The sequence below is a fragment of the Apodemus sylvaticus genome, chromosome 7, assembly GCF_947179515.1.
Source record: "Apodemus sylvaticus chromosome 7, mApoSyl1.1, whole genome shotgun sequence".
NCBI lineage: Eukaryota > Metazoa > Chordata > Mammalia > Rodentia > Muridae > Apodemus > Apodemus sylvaticus.
In genome coordinates this window covers 42934759-42949803 of record NC_067478.1, presented here as the reverse complement: position 1 = coordinate 42949803, position 15045 = coordinate 42934759, and the positions used below count along the sequence as shown (strand labels likewise).

Below are 15045 nucleotides of genomic sequence, written 5' to 3'. Positions count from 1 at the left end.
TTAGTCATTAGGGAAATGCAAATCAAAATAACCCTGAGATTTCACCTTACACCAGTCAGAATGGCTAAGATTAAAAACTCAGGAAAACACCAGGTGTTGGCGAAGATGTGGAGAAAGAGGAACACTCCTCCACTGCTGGTGGGGTTGCAAACTGATACAACCACTCTGGAAATCAGTCTGGCGGTTCCTCAGAAATCTGGGCAAATCACTTACAGAGGATCCTGCTATACCACTCCTGGGCATATACCCAGAGTATTCCCCAACATGTAATAAGGATACGTGCTCGACTATGTTCATAGCAGCCCTATTTATAAGAGCCAGAAGCTGGAAAGAACCCAGGTATCCCTCAACGGAGGAATGGATACAAAAAATGTGGTATATATACACAATGGAGTACTATTCAGCCATTAAAAACAATGAATTCATAAAATTCTTAGACAAATGGATGGAGCTGGAGAACATCATGCTAAGTGAGGTAACCCAGTCTCAAACGATCAATCACGGTATCTCACTAATAAGTAGATATTAGCCTAGAAAATTGGAATACTCAAAACATAATTCACACATAAAAAGATGTCCAAGAAGAACAGAGGAGTGGCCCCTGGTTATGGAAAGACTCAATGTAGCAGTATAGGGCAATACCAGAACAGGGAAGTGGGCGAACAGGGGGAGGGGAGAGGGCTTATGGGACTTTCGGGGAGTGGGAAGCCAGAAAAGGGGAAATCGTTTGAAATGTAAAAAAAAAAAAAAAAAAAAAGAAAGAAAAAAAAAAAGAACACCAAAGAAGTCCCAGACTAGCTTGGGTTATGAGATCCTTACTAAAAAATCAAAAACTAAATAAATAAAATAACTTGAATTAAAACAAGAAACACTCAAAGTTTAATAACAAGTCCATGGAGGTGGGCTGCAGTAGAAAAGCAGTGTGAGACATGCTTCAGCGAGCTAAGTGGAATCAAGTGTTGATGCATGCCATGGAGGGGTTCCAAGTAGTTACAGTAGGAAAGGTCAGACTTTATAAAAGGACACATACTACATGCTCCACTGACACAAAATTCTAAATTATACCAGCTCTACACTGTCAAAAATCAGTGGATAACTGGTAGCGAAAAGGGGCACGAGGAAGAAACTCTGGGAGTGGTGATTATGTTCATTCCTCTGAGTATGTGACCGTGTAATGGGTATAGACATACTCCAAAGCTCTAAACTGTGGCTTCAACACAGTTTGTTATTAATTTATTAGTATACCACTTATTATATTCAAATGTCTCCAAAGCTGTTATCAAAAGGAAGAATGAAAAGAGAGAAAGAGGAAATGGACTTGTTAATTTTTACTAAAATGTACAAGAAGCTAGAATATCTGCTTTATATACTTTTAACATCATGTTAGAACATGAAATCATCAGAGTATTTTAAAGTAGAAAACATATTAGTTTTAAATTTATTACCTCGCAACATTTAGGGATGGAGAGTTTTCAGTTCCTTTAAAACAAGCTTTTTTGACATGATCTCCTGAACCATGGCCAGTAACAGGTTTTTTTTCTTCTAGTAAAAAATCCCGGAATGACCTAGATGAAGGTGCGTGTAGAGATGCCCTGCAGAAAAAAGCAAAGATCATGTTAAAACCCTTTGTAAAGGGGCATGCATACAAGGGGACAATATAGAGTATAAAATTATCAAAGAATGAAAAAAATGTGAAAACTGATCACATAGATTTTTAAACAAAAACATTTAAAAACCACCACCACCAGCAGCAGCAGCAGCAGCAGAGCGATGATGACCAGACTGTCAATCAGACAATGGCCAGAGTCTGTCCACACTGACAGGAGACATACATCTTAAGATTAAAATGTTAGCAACCCCAAACCTAAAAGACAAGTGCAAAGAAAAACACCCCTAGGCAAACTAAACATCTGCCTTAAAGATAAAAGAAAGAGTCAGGTTCAGCACACTTAGCTCAGGGGTATATCCTGTCTAGCAGGCAAGAGGCCCTGAGCCAGATACCAAAGCCAGAAATCGAATGTTGGCAGGGCGGGGGCTTGAGAGGAGACAGAGGAGTATGTCACAATATGACAACATGGCTAGCTCTTTTCAGAAAGAGTAAAAGAAATCATTAGCACACCAAGAAAAAGAAACATGTCAGCCTGGCCTACATCTCCAAGGGAAGCTTTGAAGCCATTAACAGGCCTTGACTGTGTTAGGTGGGGGCCAAAGGCACCCAGCCAGGATCCCTGACCCAGACAGTAACCACTAAGGCTGCTTTGTAGGGAATACGCCATGGAACAACAGACGCTACAGGGAGCCACAGGAATCTCACAGGTAATGAGGAACCCACTGGAGTAAGTGTGGCAATCCACATGATCTACATGGTAAAAAATATTTAATCAAAGAATAAGTTCTCATGTACCAAAGAGAAAGAAACCTAGAGAATGAGCTAAGAGCAAACCACCAGAAAATGCACCAAATTTTCAACTCTACTGAATTTCTACTGAAATTACATATTATATTATAATTACATATATTTCAATTGTATTGCATTCTAGAATAGTTAAAACTAATCTGCCAGTAAAAAAGGAAATTACCAATCACTAGCTCTGGGACAAGAGTGGACCGCGATTAAAGAGAATATTCCAGTGAGAATGTTCTGAGAGGACAGTAATATCCAGTGATTACACAAACAACAATATACAATTAAAAAGAGCGATTTATTACAGAAATATTAAAAACACCTCAAAAAAGTCAATCAATACAACTCATCATATTAAGATGGCAAGATGAAGAAATCCCATAGAAAAACTATATAACAGGGTCAACGGAGGCAAAACAAACAAAATACTTAGGAATACTATAAGATTTGTACACTGAACATTATAAACACTGTTGAAAGAAACCCTAAGACTTAGTATACTCACAATTCAGAAAATACTAAATTGTCAATCCTCAAATTACTCTAGAGATTTAAGACAATTACCAGCAAAACCCCATCAGTCTTCATCTTTTTATAATGTATTAATTTTTGACAATATTTCTGTAGACATGGAAGAGATAAAAATATACACTTCTGGGCAAAGCCTGAGAGTTAATCGTTCCTGACTTCAGTGCTGGCAGGCGAGACTCGTCGTGTGGCTGCAGCGGAGGCAAGAGGCCCCAGGCCTGAGAGAATCATCCGGCCGCACCACGGCCAGCAGCATGTCCCTTCATTGGAAGACCTTCTCCACATTTAAGGTCACTGATTCTAAGTAAAATCTCAAGTAACAGGAGACAAAACAAATTCTTTACAAATTTGTATCAGAACCATTTTCTATGAAGGTATCTGTGTTGAAAGTTTGTTTGGAAGAACCACCTTCGGTTGCTTGGGGCCCTTATCTGAAGGTAAGGAGAGCGTGATGGGCAGAGACCACGGGTGACCGGGACACTGCTGCAGTTCCTCCTGCCAGACAAGCAGCTCACTTCCCTAAATGCAGGAACACTGCAAGGCTAAGAAAGCACGGGCTGTCGGATTCACTTTTGAACTTAGGAATTACCATATGTAGTCAACAGCATACACTCTGCCAAGTTCTTTCCAGAGAAAAACAGTTCTTTGTTTGGGATAAAACTCCTTAAAAATAATAACAACTACAGAATATCGTAAACTCACACACTCATTAGCTGTGCACAGAATCCACCTATAAAGCAGCTAACGCGGCAGTCTAAGCAAGCCATGCCTTTCCACTGTGTATGCCCAGATTTAAAACAGTGTCTCGTTTCCCACAATTTTACTTTCCGAACTTGGGCTTTGGCTATTTTCTATCTTAAAAGCCACAGAAACTTTATGGAGAAATATCTGCAGACATTTATATCCATACAAAAATTAGTCAGGATTTTGTTCCTTCATCTCAGCAAATTTAATGAATAAAATTTCGAGGTGAAAAAGGTTAAATAACTCCAATTATTTTACATAAACTAGCTCAAAGGAATTTATATTCAGACATCAAGCCAAACCACAAAGACCATACATTTTCCACAAGAAGTGAAAAATATATTTCTCCAAGTAAAACATCTGAAAATTAAACGTGCCCAGATCCCACATACATTCAGTGTTTCGCATCACTTTTAAAATTCAACTGGCTGGAACTTCACTCTAATGCAAAGCCCCACGATAGGTAGTATTTTCCATCGACACACCCAATTGTAGGTAGTAAAGGGTCCAACTATATCTTGGGAATGTATATGGAGTTAGTGCATGCATATGTGAACAGACTAGTAAAAACACTTCCACAACCACGGTGTAAAATCTAGCAGGCTAATATGTGTTTTAATTAACTGCAAATTTAACATTAATATAAAGACAAATATGAAAACATCCACAAATGTAAAGTTTAATTACATGATTCTACAGATAATAAAATATAAGTAGCTAAAAAGAACCACCGCCATAATACATTCTGTAAAGATAGCCTACAAATTAAAATGCTAATTTTGGATTTTCTACTTTTCTAAACTAGAATATAATTTAAACTCTGCCAATTATTTTTCAATTAGTGTGTATACAGAATTGTGTCTCAGAATAGTCACCGTACATTACACATGTTTCACTGTATAAGTCCTATATTACGTAAAATTATGTATTATGCGAAATGTTGTCCTTTTTAAGTATGCATTCTGTACAAAACTAAGGATTATAATATAAAAAACAGCAAATTCTCTGGGGGTTTTTGTCTGAAGTTCAAATTTATTAAGCTTTAAATTTATCGGAGAAAACCACTCAACAAATAGTAATATTTATTTTAACTTGTATTCAATGTACCTCAAAGCTCCTAAAAACCGATTATTAGCTATTTTATACAATGTATTCTTTACGTTTCTAAGAAACGTTTTCCCGTCTGTGCCAATAAGATAAAATGCATATAACCTCACTGCCTATTATAATCATATACTATGTATATTATCCTATATAGGTATCTAAATATATATATATACTTAAATGTACATCCTTAAAAGTTATTTCAGTTTAGTGTTTAATGAGTACAAATAAGAGCAAACATGTATCCTAAAGAATTTCACAGGAAGGGGGTCTGGAGGACCCTGAGGCAGCGCAGGAGTACAGCTCAGTGGTAGAGCACTTGCCTTGCACACCTCAAGCCCTAGGTTCAATCTCTAGCACAAAAGAAAAAAATCTTTAAGAGAAAACATCTCTAAAAGTCTAAAGTCTTGCATATAAAATGATAAAAGAACATTAAGCATAAACCAGACACCGCTTCCATTTAGAAGTCAAAATAATCTCTATTTGGTCGGTTATTTAAATGGTCTTTTGATATCTTAAGATATGAAATTAATCACTGATTTGTTTACTCATCAGTTTTTCAGTTGCATTTTTATAGAGAAGAATGCATAATAAATATCATTTATATTTTATCATGGCATAATTATTTTTCAAAGAAAATATCGTCATGTTTCTGTCAAACTTAGTGACATTTTCTCCCCATATTCCTAGAATTCTCCTTAACAAGCAATAGTGGATTCCCTGTGCATTTAGGAAGACAGTGCCGTCCGCCTGGGGCTTAGCTCACGATGCTAATGATTACTAGGAAAGAGTTCACTAAATCTGAACATCAAAATCTGAGGTTTCAAATACTTGATTACTTTCCCCTAAAATCCCATATAAAGTAAACAGAAAATAATCAGAATAAAGTTGTTAAATCCACAGCTATTAAGTCACAGCAGCCTGAGGCCAGCACAGCTTTGCAGTAGACAGCTACAGGGACAACTGGTGTGAGCTCCCAAGAAGACAAAACTGACAGGACAGGGAAAAAAACCCACGAGTCCTGTCTGCTGGAGCCACGCCAGAGACCAGATTTTTGGTGGTGTGGCTGTGGTGCCGGAAGTCACCTACCTTAGCGCAAGGTAAAGCTGAAGTCGCAAGTCAAAGGGAAACAGGAATAAGCTGTGTGCTATGTTCCAAGACTGATTTTGAAATGATAAACCATGTGAACCAAGTACCCACAGAAACCTCTTTATCCTGAACAGCTTCCAGAATGCTAGCACCTAACACAGAGACCTTGTCAGCAGAGACAGAAGTTGCTCATTAGAAAACTAAGATCTCGAACACTCCTCCACTGCTGGTGGGGTTGCAAATTGGTACAACCACTCTGGAAATCAGTCTGGCGGTTCCTCTGAAAACTGGGCACCTCACTTCCAGAAGATCCTGCTATACCACTCCTGGGCATATACCCAGAGGATTCCCCACCATGTAATAAGGATACATGCTCTACTATGTTCATAGCAGCCCTATTTATAATTGCTAGATGCTGGAAAGAACCCAGGTATCCCTCAACAGAAGAGTGGATGCAAAAAATGTGGTATATCTACACAATGGAGTACTATTCAGCCATTAGAAACAATGAATTCATGAAATTCTTAGGCAAATGGATGGAGCTAGAGAACATCATACTAAGTGAGGTAACCCAGACTCAAAAGGTGAATCATGGTATGCACTCACTAATAAGTGGATATTAACCTAGAAAACTGGAATACCCAAAACATAATCTACACATCAAATGAGGTACAAGAAGAACGGAGGAGTGGCCCCTTGTTCTGGAAAGACTCAGTGAAGCAGTATTCAGCAAAACCAGAACGGGGAAGTGGGAAGGGGTGGGTGGGAGGACAGGGGGAGAGAAGGGGGTTTACGAGACTTTCGGGGAGGGGGGGGCTAGAAAAGGGGAAATCATTTGAAATGCAAATAAAAATATATCGAATTAAAAAAAAAAAAACTAAGATCTCTGGAGATGAGAAGGACACCAAAGGGATCACCAACATATGTGGCTCCCAACGGGAGTCTGCAAGGCATGCATTATCAGTTATACACACACAGGCAAGCGGGATTTCCAACCAGAGCACAAAAGCAAAATAACCAACCAACTAATTCAGCAAGACATAAAAATGAACCACAGCACTGACTATGGTTCATTTTTGCAACAGCAAAATGGAAATAAATAGCAGTGTCAATCACATGCTAGTTTTGATGTTTGTTTTATGAATCAGACATTATGATTTTTTGGACTTCCTTTATCAATATATTATAAGATACATCTACATGGTTTCATTACTTTGTAGTATTATACTTTAAAATGTTTAAAACATGTTCAGCCATTCATTTATGACAGCTAACAAGATCGTTACCAAGATGTAGTTATTGGAAGTAATGACAATGTGGGCATTCTTAGCGTGTATACGTTGATCACTGCCGCATACATACCAAATGGGAGAACACTTACAGAGGAGATGGATCTATCATAGTATCTGGGTCTTGAACACTATAAAAAGGCACCGCAGAAAATGAGGCAGACCACAGAACACAGGGGCCAAGAAAGACATTGCCAGGAAAAAGCCTAAAACTCCCTTTCCTTGTTTACTGCTAGCTTTTTAAAATAAGTCAACTGATACACAGTAAAATCCACATTATTCAGCTCAGAGGATCATCATATTTAACTTATCCTCTCAGACTGCAGCATCCAGCATGGTCACCCATGCTGTGTGTAGAGTAAAGCACTCCGTGCTGTGCCAGTCCCACGGCCAACCTTCAACAGCTCTGAGCTGGCTTCTCCCACTTGCTGTCCCTTCGCTTCCTTTCCCACTGACCATGTTTCAGCTCCCGGTGCTTTGACAGGCAATGACTTAGATCTACAAGGTGATGTTCAGAACAAAATCGACAGTCTGCTAGTCTCTCCAAAATAATTTACACTTTCAGTGGTGGGGAAAACAAACAACACAAGTCTTTCACTTCCAGGAACAGAACAACAGGCAGGCAGGACAGAAGCCCCAGACCACTGTGACACTGTGACCCAGGAGCCTCCTGGCCCCCCTTGCACCTCCCACTATCCATGGACCTTTCTCTTCAACTGCATTCCAAGCATTATGACATGAGTTTCCACAAAAGAAACTGGAAAGGTAGCAAGAAAACATTTCACACTGCTCATCTTTGGAGATGACTCCTACTCCGGTGGCCTTCATGGAAGACCGTGATGGTACAAACTCCAACGATAAAACAGAGTGGGCAGCGCTGCCCGGACAACTGAGCGCTGCCTCCACTGTGCCATGCGAGACAACCAAGCATGCATGCAGAAGGACAAAGTGAGCAAATACTAAACATCAAGTTCACTTTTGTGAAATTTTAGTGCTCATTTCTTATCTGAGAATGAAACACTAAATTATTTTCAACAGAAACTACAGACTGAGCCAGGCAGTGGTGGCGCATGCCTTTAATCCCAGCACTTGGGAGGCAGAGGCAGGAGGATTTCTGAGTTCAAGGCCAGCCTGGTCTACAGAGTGAGTTCCAGGACAGCCAGGGCTACACAGAGAAACCCTGTCTCAAAAAACCAAAAACTACAGACTGGCAAGATTGACAACAGAGTAGAATGTCAACATTCACTTGAAACCATGATGTCTGTTAATACATCTAAAATTAACAGTAAAACTTTTTTAAAAGCTGTATTACACAAGTTCCAACATTTAAGTTTAAAGACAACGGGAATGAAATATTTAAAAAGACTTTAGAAACACATGCAGGGGAAACGCAGAGGCCAAGAACCACCACTGAAGCCAAGGCGAGGCCTCTACAGTTGTAAAGACCAGGGCATACCATGCATTCACTGGCTTGGGGGACTTTGAAGGAGCTGTCAGAATGGGTTCCATGCTGTTTGTTCCTGAATTGTTTTCTTTGGTGGTCAGTGCAATCATTTTCCGCTGCTTCTGAGAAAGTTTGATTCCATGAGAAATAATTTTTCTAAAAATTAAATTAGAGTAAATCAATTACTTCTACTGGCTTCACTGTTTCTGAAAAATCTTGGTTTCCTAAGAAATTATACTAGAAACAAACCACTCAGAATTAATCTGTGCTTAAAGTTACCCTAACATGTTTCCTATTAAGTTTCAACAGTTAAAATGTCAGTTTATCAACAATGGTTAAACATGAGCCCCAGAATGGAACTTGTATCAGGCAAGTATTATATATTACATGTATTATGCATTTCTCAGAAATAAGACATCCAACAGCCACTTCCACGGTGACTGTTCTCCAGTGTGTCACACTATACGCAAATGCACTAGTGCATCCGCCTGACCAACATTAGCACATGGCTAGCAAACAGTACTGAGGCTGTTAGCTGGAAGAAGGCTTATACCTATTATATCAAATGCACAAAAATAACAGATCTACAATATCATCCCAATTCTGTAGGACGGAAATACAATACAACATGATCTTTTTTGGTCTGAAGGGTTTTGTTTTTTTTTTCACCAACCCTAAGTTTGACTTTGGTGCTGCGCCATATTTCTGTCTGTTTTCTTCTGTTTCCATGATGGTTCTAAAATCCACGGGAGGACTCACAGGACTAAAAGACATAAAAGAAAGTAATAAAGCATTCGTTACCTATACACCCAACATCAAACTTAACTGAACCCATAATTATATGTAAGACTGGTAAGAACTAATTTATAGTCTAAGTAATAATTAGATTCATTTTGTTAGCTTCAACCACCCTCAAAAGAATTTATTCCCATAGATGCCTATAACAACTAAATACTTTAAAGCTCTTTAAGCTGAGTGATAACCCTGAAATTATTCTACTAACAAAACAAAAAGCCAGACAACAGGAGTCCTGGGTCACGTTAGGCAAAAGAACTCACTAAGACTCTAGTTAACTTCTTATCCTTCCAGATAAATGAAGTTTGACAATCATTTTATTTTTAAAAAGGAAATAAAATCATCACTACCATCTATTAACAAAAATAGGCACTTTTCAGAAAATATGGGAGTGTTCAACAATACTGGAGACCCTAGGGGTGGGGGGCTGCAGTTTAAGGATAAAAACATCTATAATCTCTGGATCAGTTTCTGGTATAACTAAGAATACTTTGCATTATTACATATTAAAGGGTGCTGTATCATTTACTTTCTTTCACTAAGAAATTCTCCAGCTAGTCATGGCAGGGAAGCTATTCCCATGAAATCCTAACACTAAGGCTGTCTTAAGCACAGTCTGCATAATGATACTACCAGGAGACATGTCAACATAGAGGGACTTTCAGGAAGCCCCTCCCACAGATGAAGATGCTATAGGCAATCAATGGTCGCAGAGAAAAATAATCAGTTTACCCTATAGACAAGCTCCCTAATAGGCTATCCAATCCCAAATATTTAATTTGTACATATGAGGCACACTAAAGGAATTCATTAATGTGTGTGTATATGTGTATGTATGTCTGTGCATATATGTAAATATGAAGAAATATCAATTACAAATGAAGAGGTGAATTTGAGGGAAGACAGGAGTTGGCGGGGAGCAGTGCAAACAATGTGTCTGTGATTCTCAAAAGAATAACAATATAAATTAAAAATAATTATTATGAAAATACCAGTATTAAAAACTCTTTTAAAAAATAAAAATCTGTGCACTATTCTCACTAGGCAATGGTGTAGAATTTCTGGTGCACACACTAAACCTGAGAAGTCTGTGAGCTAAACACACTGTGAACGTACATGGAAGCAGAGAGCCAGCCTCACTGTTGGCTTCACACCAGCTGTTCTGTAAATGTTTACCAAAACAATTACAAGAGGGCTCTAGGTGTTCACAGAAATTATGTATCACTGATGAGATCACAACGAATTACCTATTTGCTGGACCTATTATAGATGGTTAGCAATTTTAACACATGTAGATAATTTTCTGTGTATTAGGATAAATTTGTATTCTTTATTATATTCATTTGGCTAAAAAAAAGAGTAGTACTCTTTCAGAGACAGAAAAGAATGAAAATCCCACCCGCTGCAATGGCCGCACCAGGCTGGGACTCAGGTCGATTTTCACTTTCTTTCCTGTCCTCCACTACAAACTCCTGAGTGGACTTAAGGCCCACTCCATAGAATGGAACCCATGCCTGACACTGCTTGAGAAGCCAAAAACATCAGACAAGAGAGGCCATAGGCTCTGCTGCTGTTCTGCTAAATGAACAGAGCAATGACTGCTAATGGCATTCAGCTATACCCATAGGACAGCGTCGCACTCAGCCATCAGAGACGCTTCCTCCACCCTGCAGGAGATGGGAACACATACACAGGTCCACAGCCGGACACTGAACAGAGAAGGCTCCGGAACACACTCTTAAATGGTATATTTTAATCAAACCCCTGTCCCTTCAGGCTGTGAGAAGTATGTGGGAGAGAAGGCAGAGATATTTTAAGAGCTCAACAGGATGGGGGACATTAAGGAAACAGTGTCTTCTAGACACAACAGGACTGATGCCCAGGTGAGTTCAGAGACTCTCAGCATGCACAGGGCCTGCATAGGTCTAAGCCTGATGTGGTCCCAACACTGAGATAGGGAAGCGGACATGAGCTCCTGCCCTTAACCCAGATGCTGTCTCTAATTTATAACTGCTTACAAATGAAAAATCAGTTTTTACCAGTAAAGTCTCACTGGGGAAACAGATCACTCTTAAGGGTAGACCCATACCCAGGCATAGATGACCAACACAAAATGAAGTCAATAACATTGTCTCATATTGCTTTGTTTGGGCTTTTTTTCCTGATTTTGTGTGTGTGTGTGTGTGTGTGTGTGCGCGTGTGTGTCTATTGTACAGTTCCTGTGGAGGGTTTGTTTTTGTTTTAATTCTGGTGATAATTTTGTTTGGTCAGTTTTTGCCTGTTTGTTTTCTAAAAGAGAAAGAAGGAAGGTGCAGAGTTGGACAAGTGCAGTGGTGGGGAGGATCTGGGAGGAGATCAGGGAGGGAAAGTGTGACCAAAATATAGTGTATGAAAAAAGATACTTCAATGAAATAAATTTTAAAAAAAGAAGAGAATATCCTACCTGCAAGAGCCAGCCACCCAACTGGAAGAGCCTGCCGCGTCCACTCGGTTACTGGGGATGAGCTGAGGGGCAGACTGAGTCCTTGGTGATTTTTCCCATGGTTTTAGATCTTCCCTAGGACATGCAGGAGGTGCACCATTCACAAAGGGCTTAGCTTTCCCCTGTGAGGAAACAGGAGACAAAGTAGCAGTTAACAGCAGGCACCAGGCTGCGTAGCTTAGCAAGGATGGTTAGCTTAGCAAGGATGGTCGGTGACACTTAGCCAGCTAGTACAGTCAACTTCTGTGTCTCCATGCCCACGGCTTAGGAGGCCTCACACTCATCACTTACAACTAGCTAGCTACTGTGGACACAGGAACAGAAATGCACACATTCAACTTCTACTTAGACAAACAGCAAACAAAATTAAAATAAAAGTAGTACATATAAGATATGAAGCAGCAATATTAAAATCGGTATTTTAGAAGTAAAATTAACTTTAGATTTGAAAATTTGGTACAAATTTCTTATAATTTACTTGATGAGTAGCAGTAAAATACTATTGACAGTTCTGAGGGGTCCTAATGTCATTGCTAGTATGAAAGGCTCAGAATGGTTTGAAATGGCACAGGGACTGTAAAAAGACAGTCATGTATTCTCACAGCTTCTACATCCTTACACCTCAACTGTCCTTCAAATTAACCTGATGAGAACAACAATTTCCCTCAAATTTCTATATTAAACTTGAACTTTCTGTAAGAAGAATAACTTTATAGTCTCAGAAATTGTAGGTATAGCCGGGTGATCATGTTTGTACAACAAAAAAATTTCTAGATGCTCCAATATGTTTTATGAATGCGGCCAAAGTTGTAGGGATGCCTCAGTTTCTAAAGCTGTAGCTGTATTCCTTCCTGTGGGGAACAAGCACAGAGCAGGAATTCAAGGGCATCTAGGGAAGCCTCCATCCAGCGCTAAGCAGAGGAGCCCCGCACTGAAGCCAGCCAGAGCAGAGCAACAGCTCTCTGGCTGCTTGTGCTCCAGTGAACACCATGAAAGAGAGACACGGGAATTTGAAAGCAGTCTTACTTTTAAAATCATTTTTTCTGAAAATTCATTTGAATAAGCATTTTCTGAAATATTTCTGAATTTTTGCTGCAAATATACTTTTCAATGTATATTCAATAATACTATATTATTTATATCAATATATTTTACCTGCAAAAAGATTAGAATGAAGTTCATAAAGGATTCAAACTACATTAAAATTTCTACAATTAAAATAATTACACAATACAGGGAAAATACTAACCTTATACATATTACTTTTGTTAACACTAGGGGAGTATTTCAAAGTTTAACAAAATGTAATGAAAATGAAGGTAAAATGTGAGCAGCTCTACATGAAGGTAAGAGAGCAAGGCTTGCGGACCAACCTCAGCCTTATCCGGGTGAAAGCCTGCTGTAAAGTCAGGCGACTGGAGGTCTCTGGGACTACCCACTCCTGCATAGCTGCCTTCAGAGTCTGAGGTCAACAATTCTGGAAGAGACTCCACAGAATTGGTCTTTGCAGACTTAAGTAATCCTAAAATATAAAATAAAATAAATAAACTTTAACCACAGACATATTAAGCAGATGTGTTACACTCAGTGAACTAAAGGGAAAGCAAAAAGTTTCCTGATCCACATGGTAATAAAACTTAAATTTCACACACCGCATCAGCATGCACTATTTAAACTAAGGTGACAAAGACATTGGTTAAGTGAAAGATCAATATGAAAGAGATTCTAACATAACTGTTTATTCATCCTAAGTACCTAATAACTAATCAATAAGACTCAATGACACAGAGCTCCGTAAGATCTGCTTTAAAAGAAGTAGGTGGGTGGGTGGGTGGGGAGCACCCTCATAGAAGGAGGGGAATGGGGAAGGAATAGGGGGATTCAGGGGGGAAACCAGGAAATGGGATAATATTTGAAATATAAATAAAGAAAATATCTAATTAAAAAAAAAGATCTGCTTTGAAGAGCAGATTAACCTCCTTCCTCTGGAAAGGTAAGATGGGGGAAGAGATGATGGGCTTCACACCAACACAGGCCCTGCCTGTCCCTTTTCAGCAGTCTCCCTGCATAGAAGTCACTGTGCTCAGCAAGGAGACAATGGCTCCCCTGTGAAGAGGAAGCATCTCAGGGTCCCTGTCGCAGCAGACAGCCCATGAGCACAGGCTCCTACTGACCCCTAGTGGAGAGCTGGTCAGTTTGTTTTCTGTAAAAATTCTGTCACTGAGATGACCTAAATGCCTGCGTCTGAAATCCCTAGTGTCAGGGTTCACCACAAACATAATATACAGTAAACTGCTACTTGATTTCAGGTGATAATTCACACATCTTGAATTTATTAGAGCCTAAATAAAGTGTCAAAAGATCCTTGATGCTGGGCGGTGGTGGCACACGCCTGTAATCCCAGCACTCTGGGAGGCAGAGGCAGGTGGTTTGAGGCCAGCCTGGTCTACAGAGTGAGTTCCAGGACAGCCAGGGCTACACAGAGAAACCCTGTGAAAAAACCAAATCCAAAAAAACAAAAACAAAACAAAACAAAACAAAAAAGATCCTTGATGATGTAGACCTTAAGTGAGCTGTAAAAGCTAATTTAAATACATCAAGGGTGCTGTCTCTTATATGCTCAGAAGTATTGTTCTTTTAAAGAAATTGCCATTAGTAAGAATTTGATGGGGCTGGAGAGAAGGCTGAGTTTAAGAGCACTGACTGCTTTTCCAGAGGTCCTGAGTTCAATTTCCCGCAAGCACTTCCAATGCCCTCTTCTGATGTGTCTGAAGACAGCGACAGTGTACTCATATACATAAAATAAATAAGTAAATCTTCAAAAAAAAAAAAAAACCATGGCAATAACATTCATTTTCCTTACTATCATGTATTTATTTGAAACAAATTTTTATTTCAGAAATTATACTTAAAACTGTATGCTTTCAAAACCCATGAAAATCAAGAGAATTAAATGAATAATTATCACAGCAATCAGTTATTTTTGGTCAAAACAAAACACTTTGTCTAGACCACTTCTCTAACTTTAAGGATTAGCATCCAAGTTAGATCTCCACACAACTCTTTTTGGTGAAATCTGCCTGGTACTCAATTTTCCTTTTGGTCTCCAGTTAAGTTTCACTCTTTCATCATTATCTGCTTGGGCCACAGAAATCATGCAACACCA

The 15045-nt window shown here is 39.1% G+C and overlaps 1 protein-coding gene across 2 annotated transcripts in view; it reads right to left on the bottom strand.

Annotated features, from left to right (window-relative positions):
• Ibtk (inhibitor of Bruton tyrosine kinase) overlaps window positions 1-15045 on the bottom strand; it is a 72201-nt gene that overhangs the window by 11081 nt on the left and 46075 nt on the right. For both annotated transcript variants that reach the window (XM_052187720.1, XM_052187721.1), the window contains exons 22-26: window positions 13253-13401; window positions 11841-12001; window positions 9276-9365; window positions 8615-8758; window positions 1446-1592 (exon numbers count right to left, since the gene is read on the bottom strand). In XM_052187720.1, the coding sequence (XP_052043680.1) occupies window positions 1446-1592; window positions 8615-8758; window positions 9276-9365; window positions 11841-12001; window positions 13253-13401 (691 nt within the window). The remainder of the gene's footprint in view (window positions 1-1445; window positions 1593-8614; window positions 8759-9275; window positions 9366-11840; window positions 12002-13252; window positions 13402-15045) is intronic.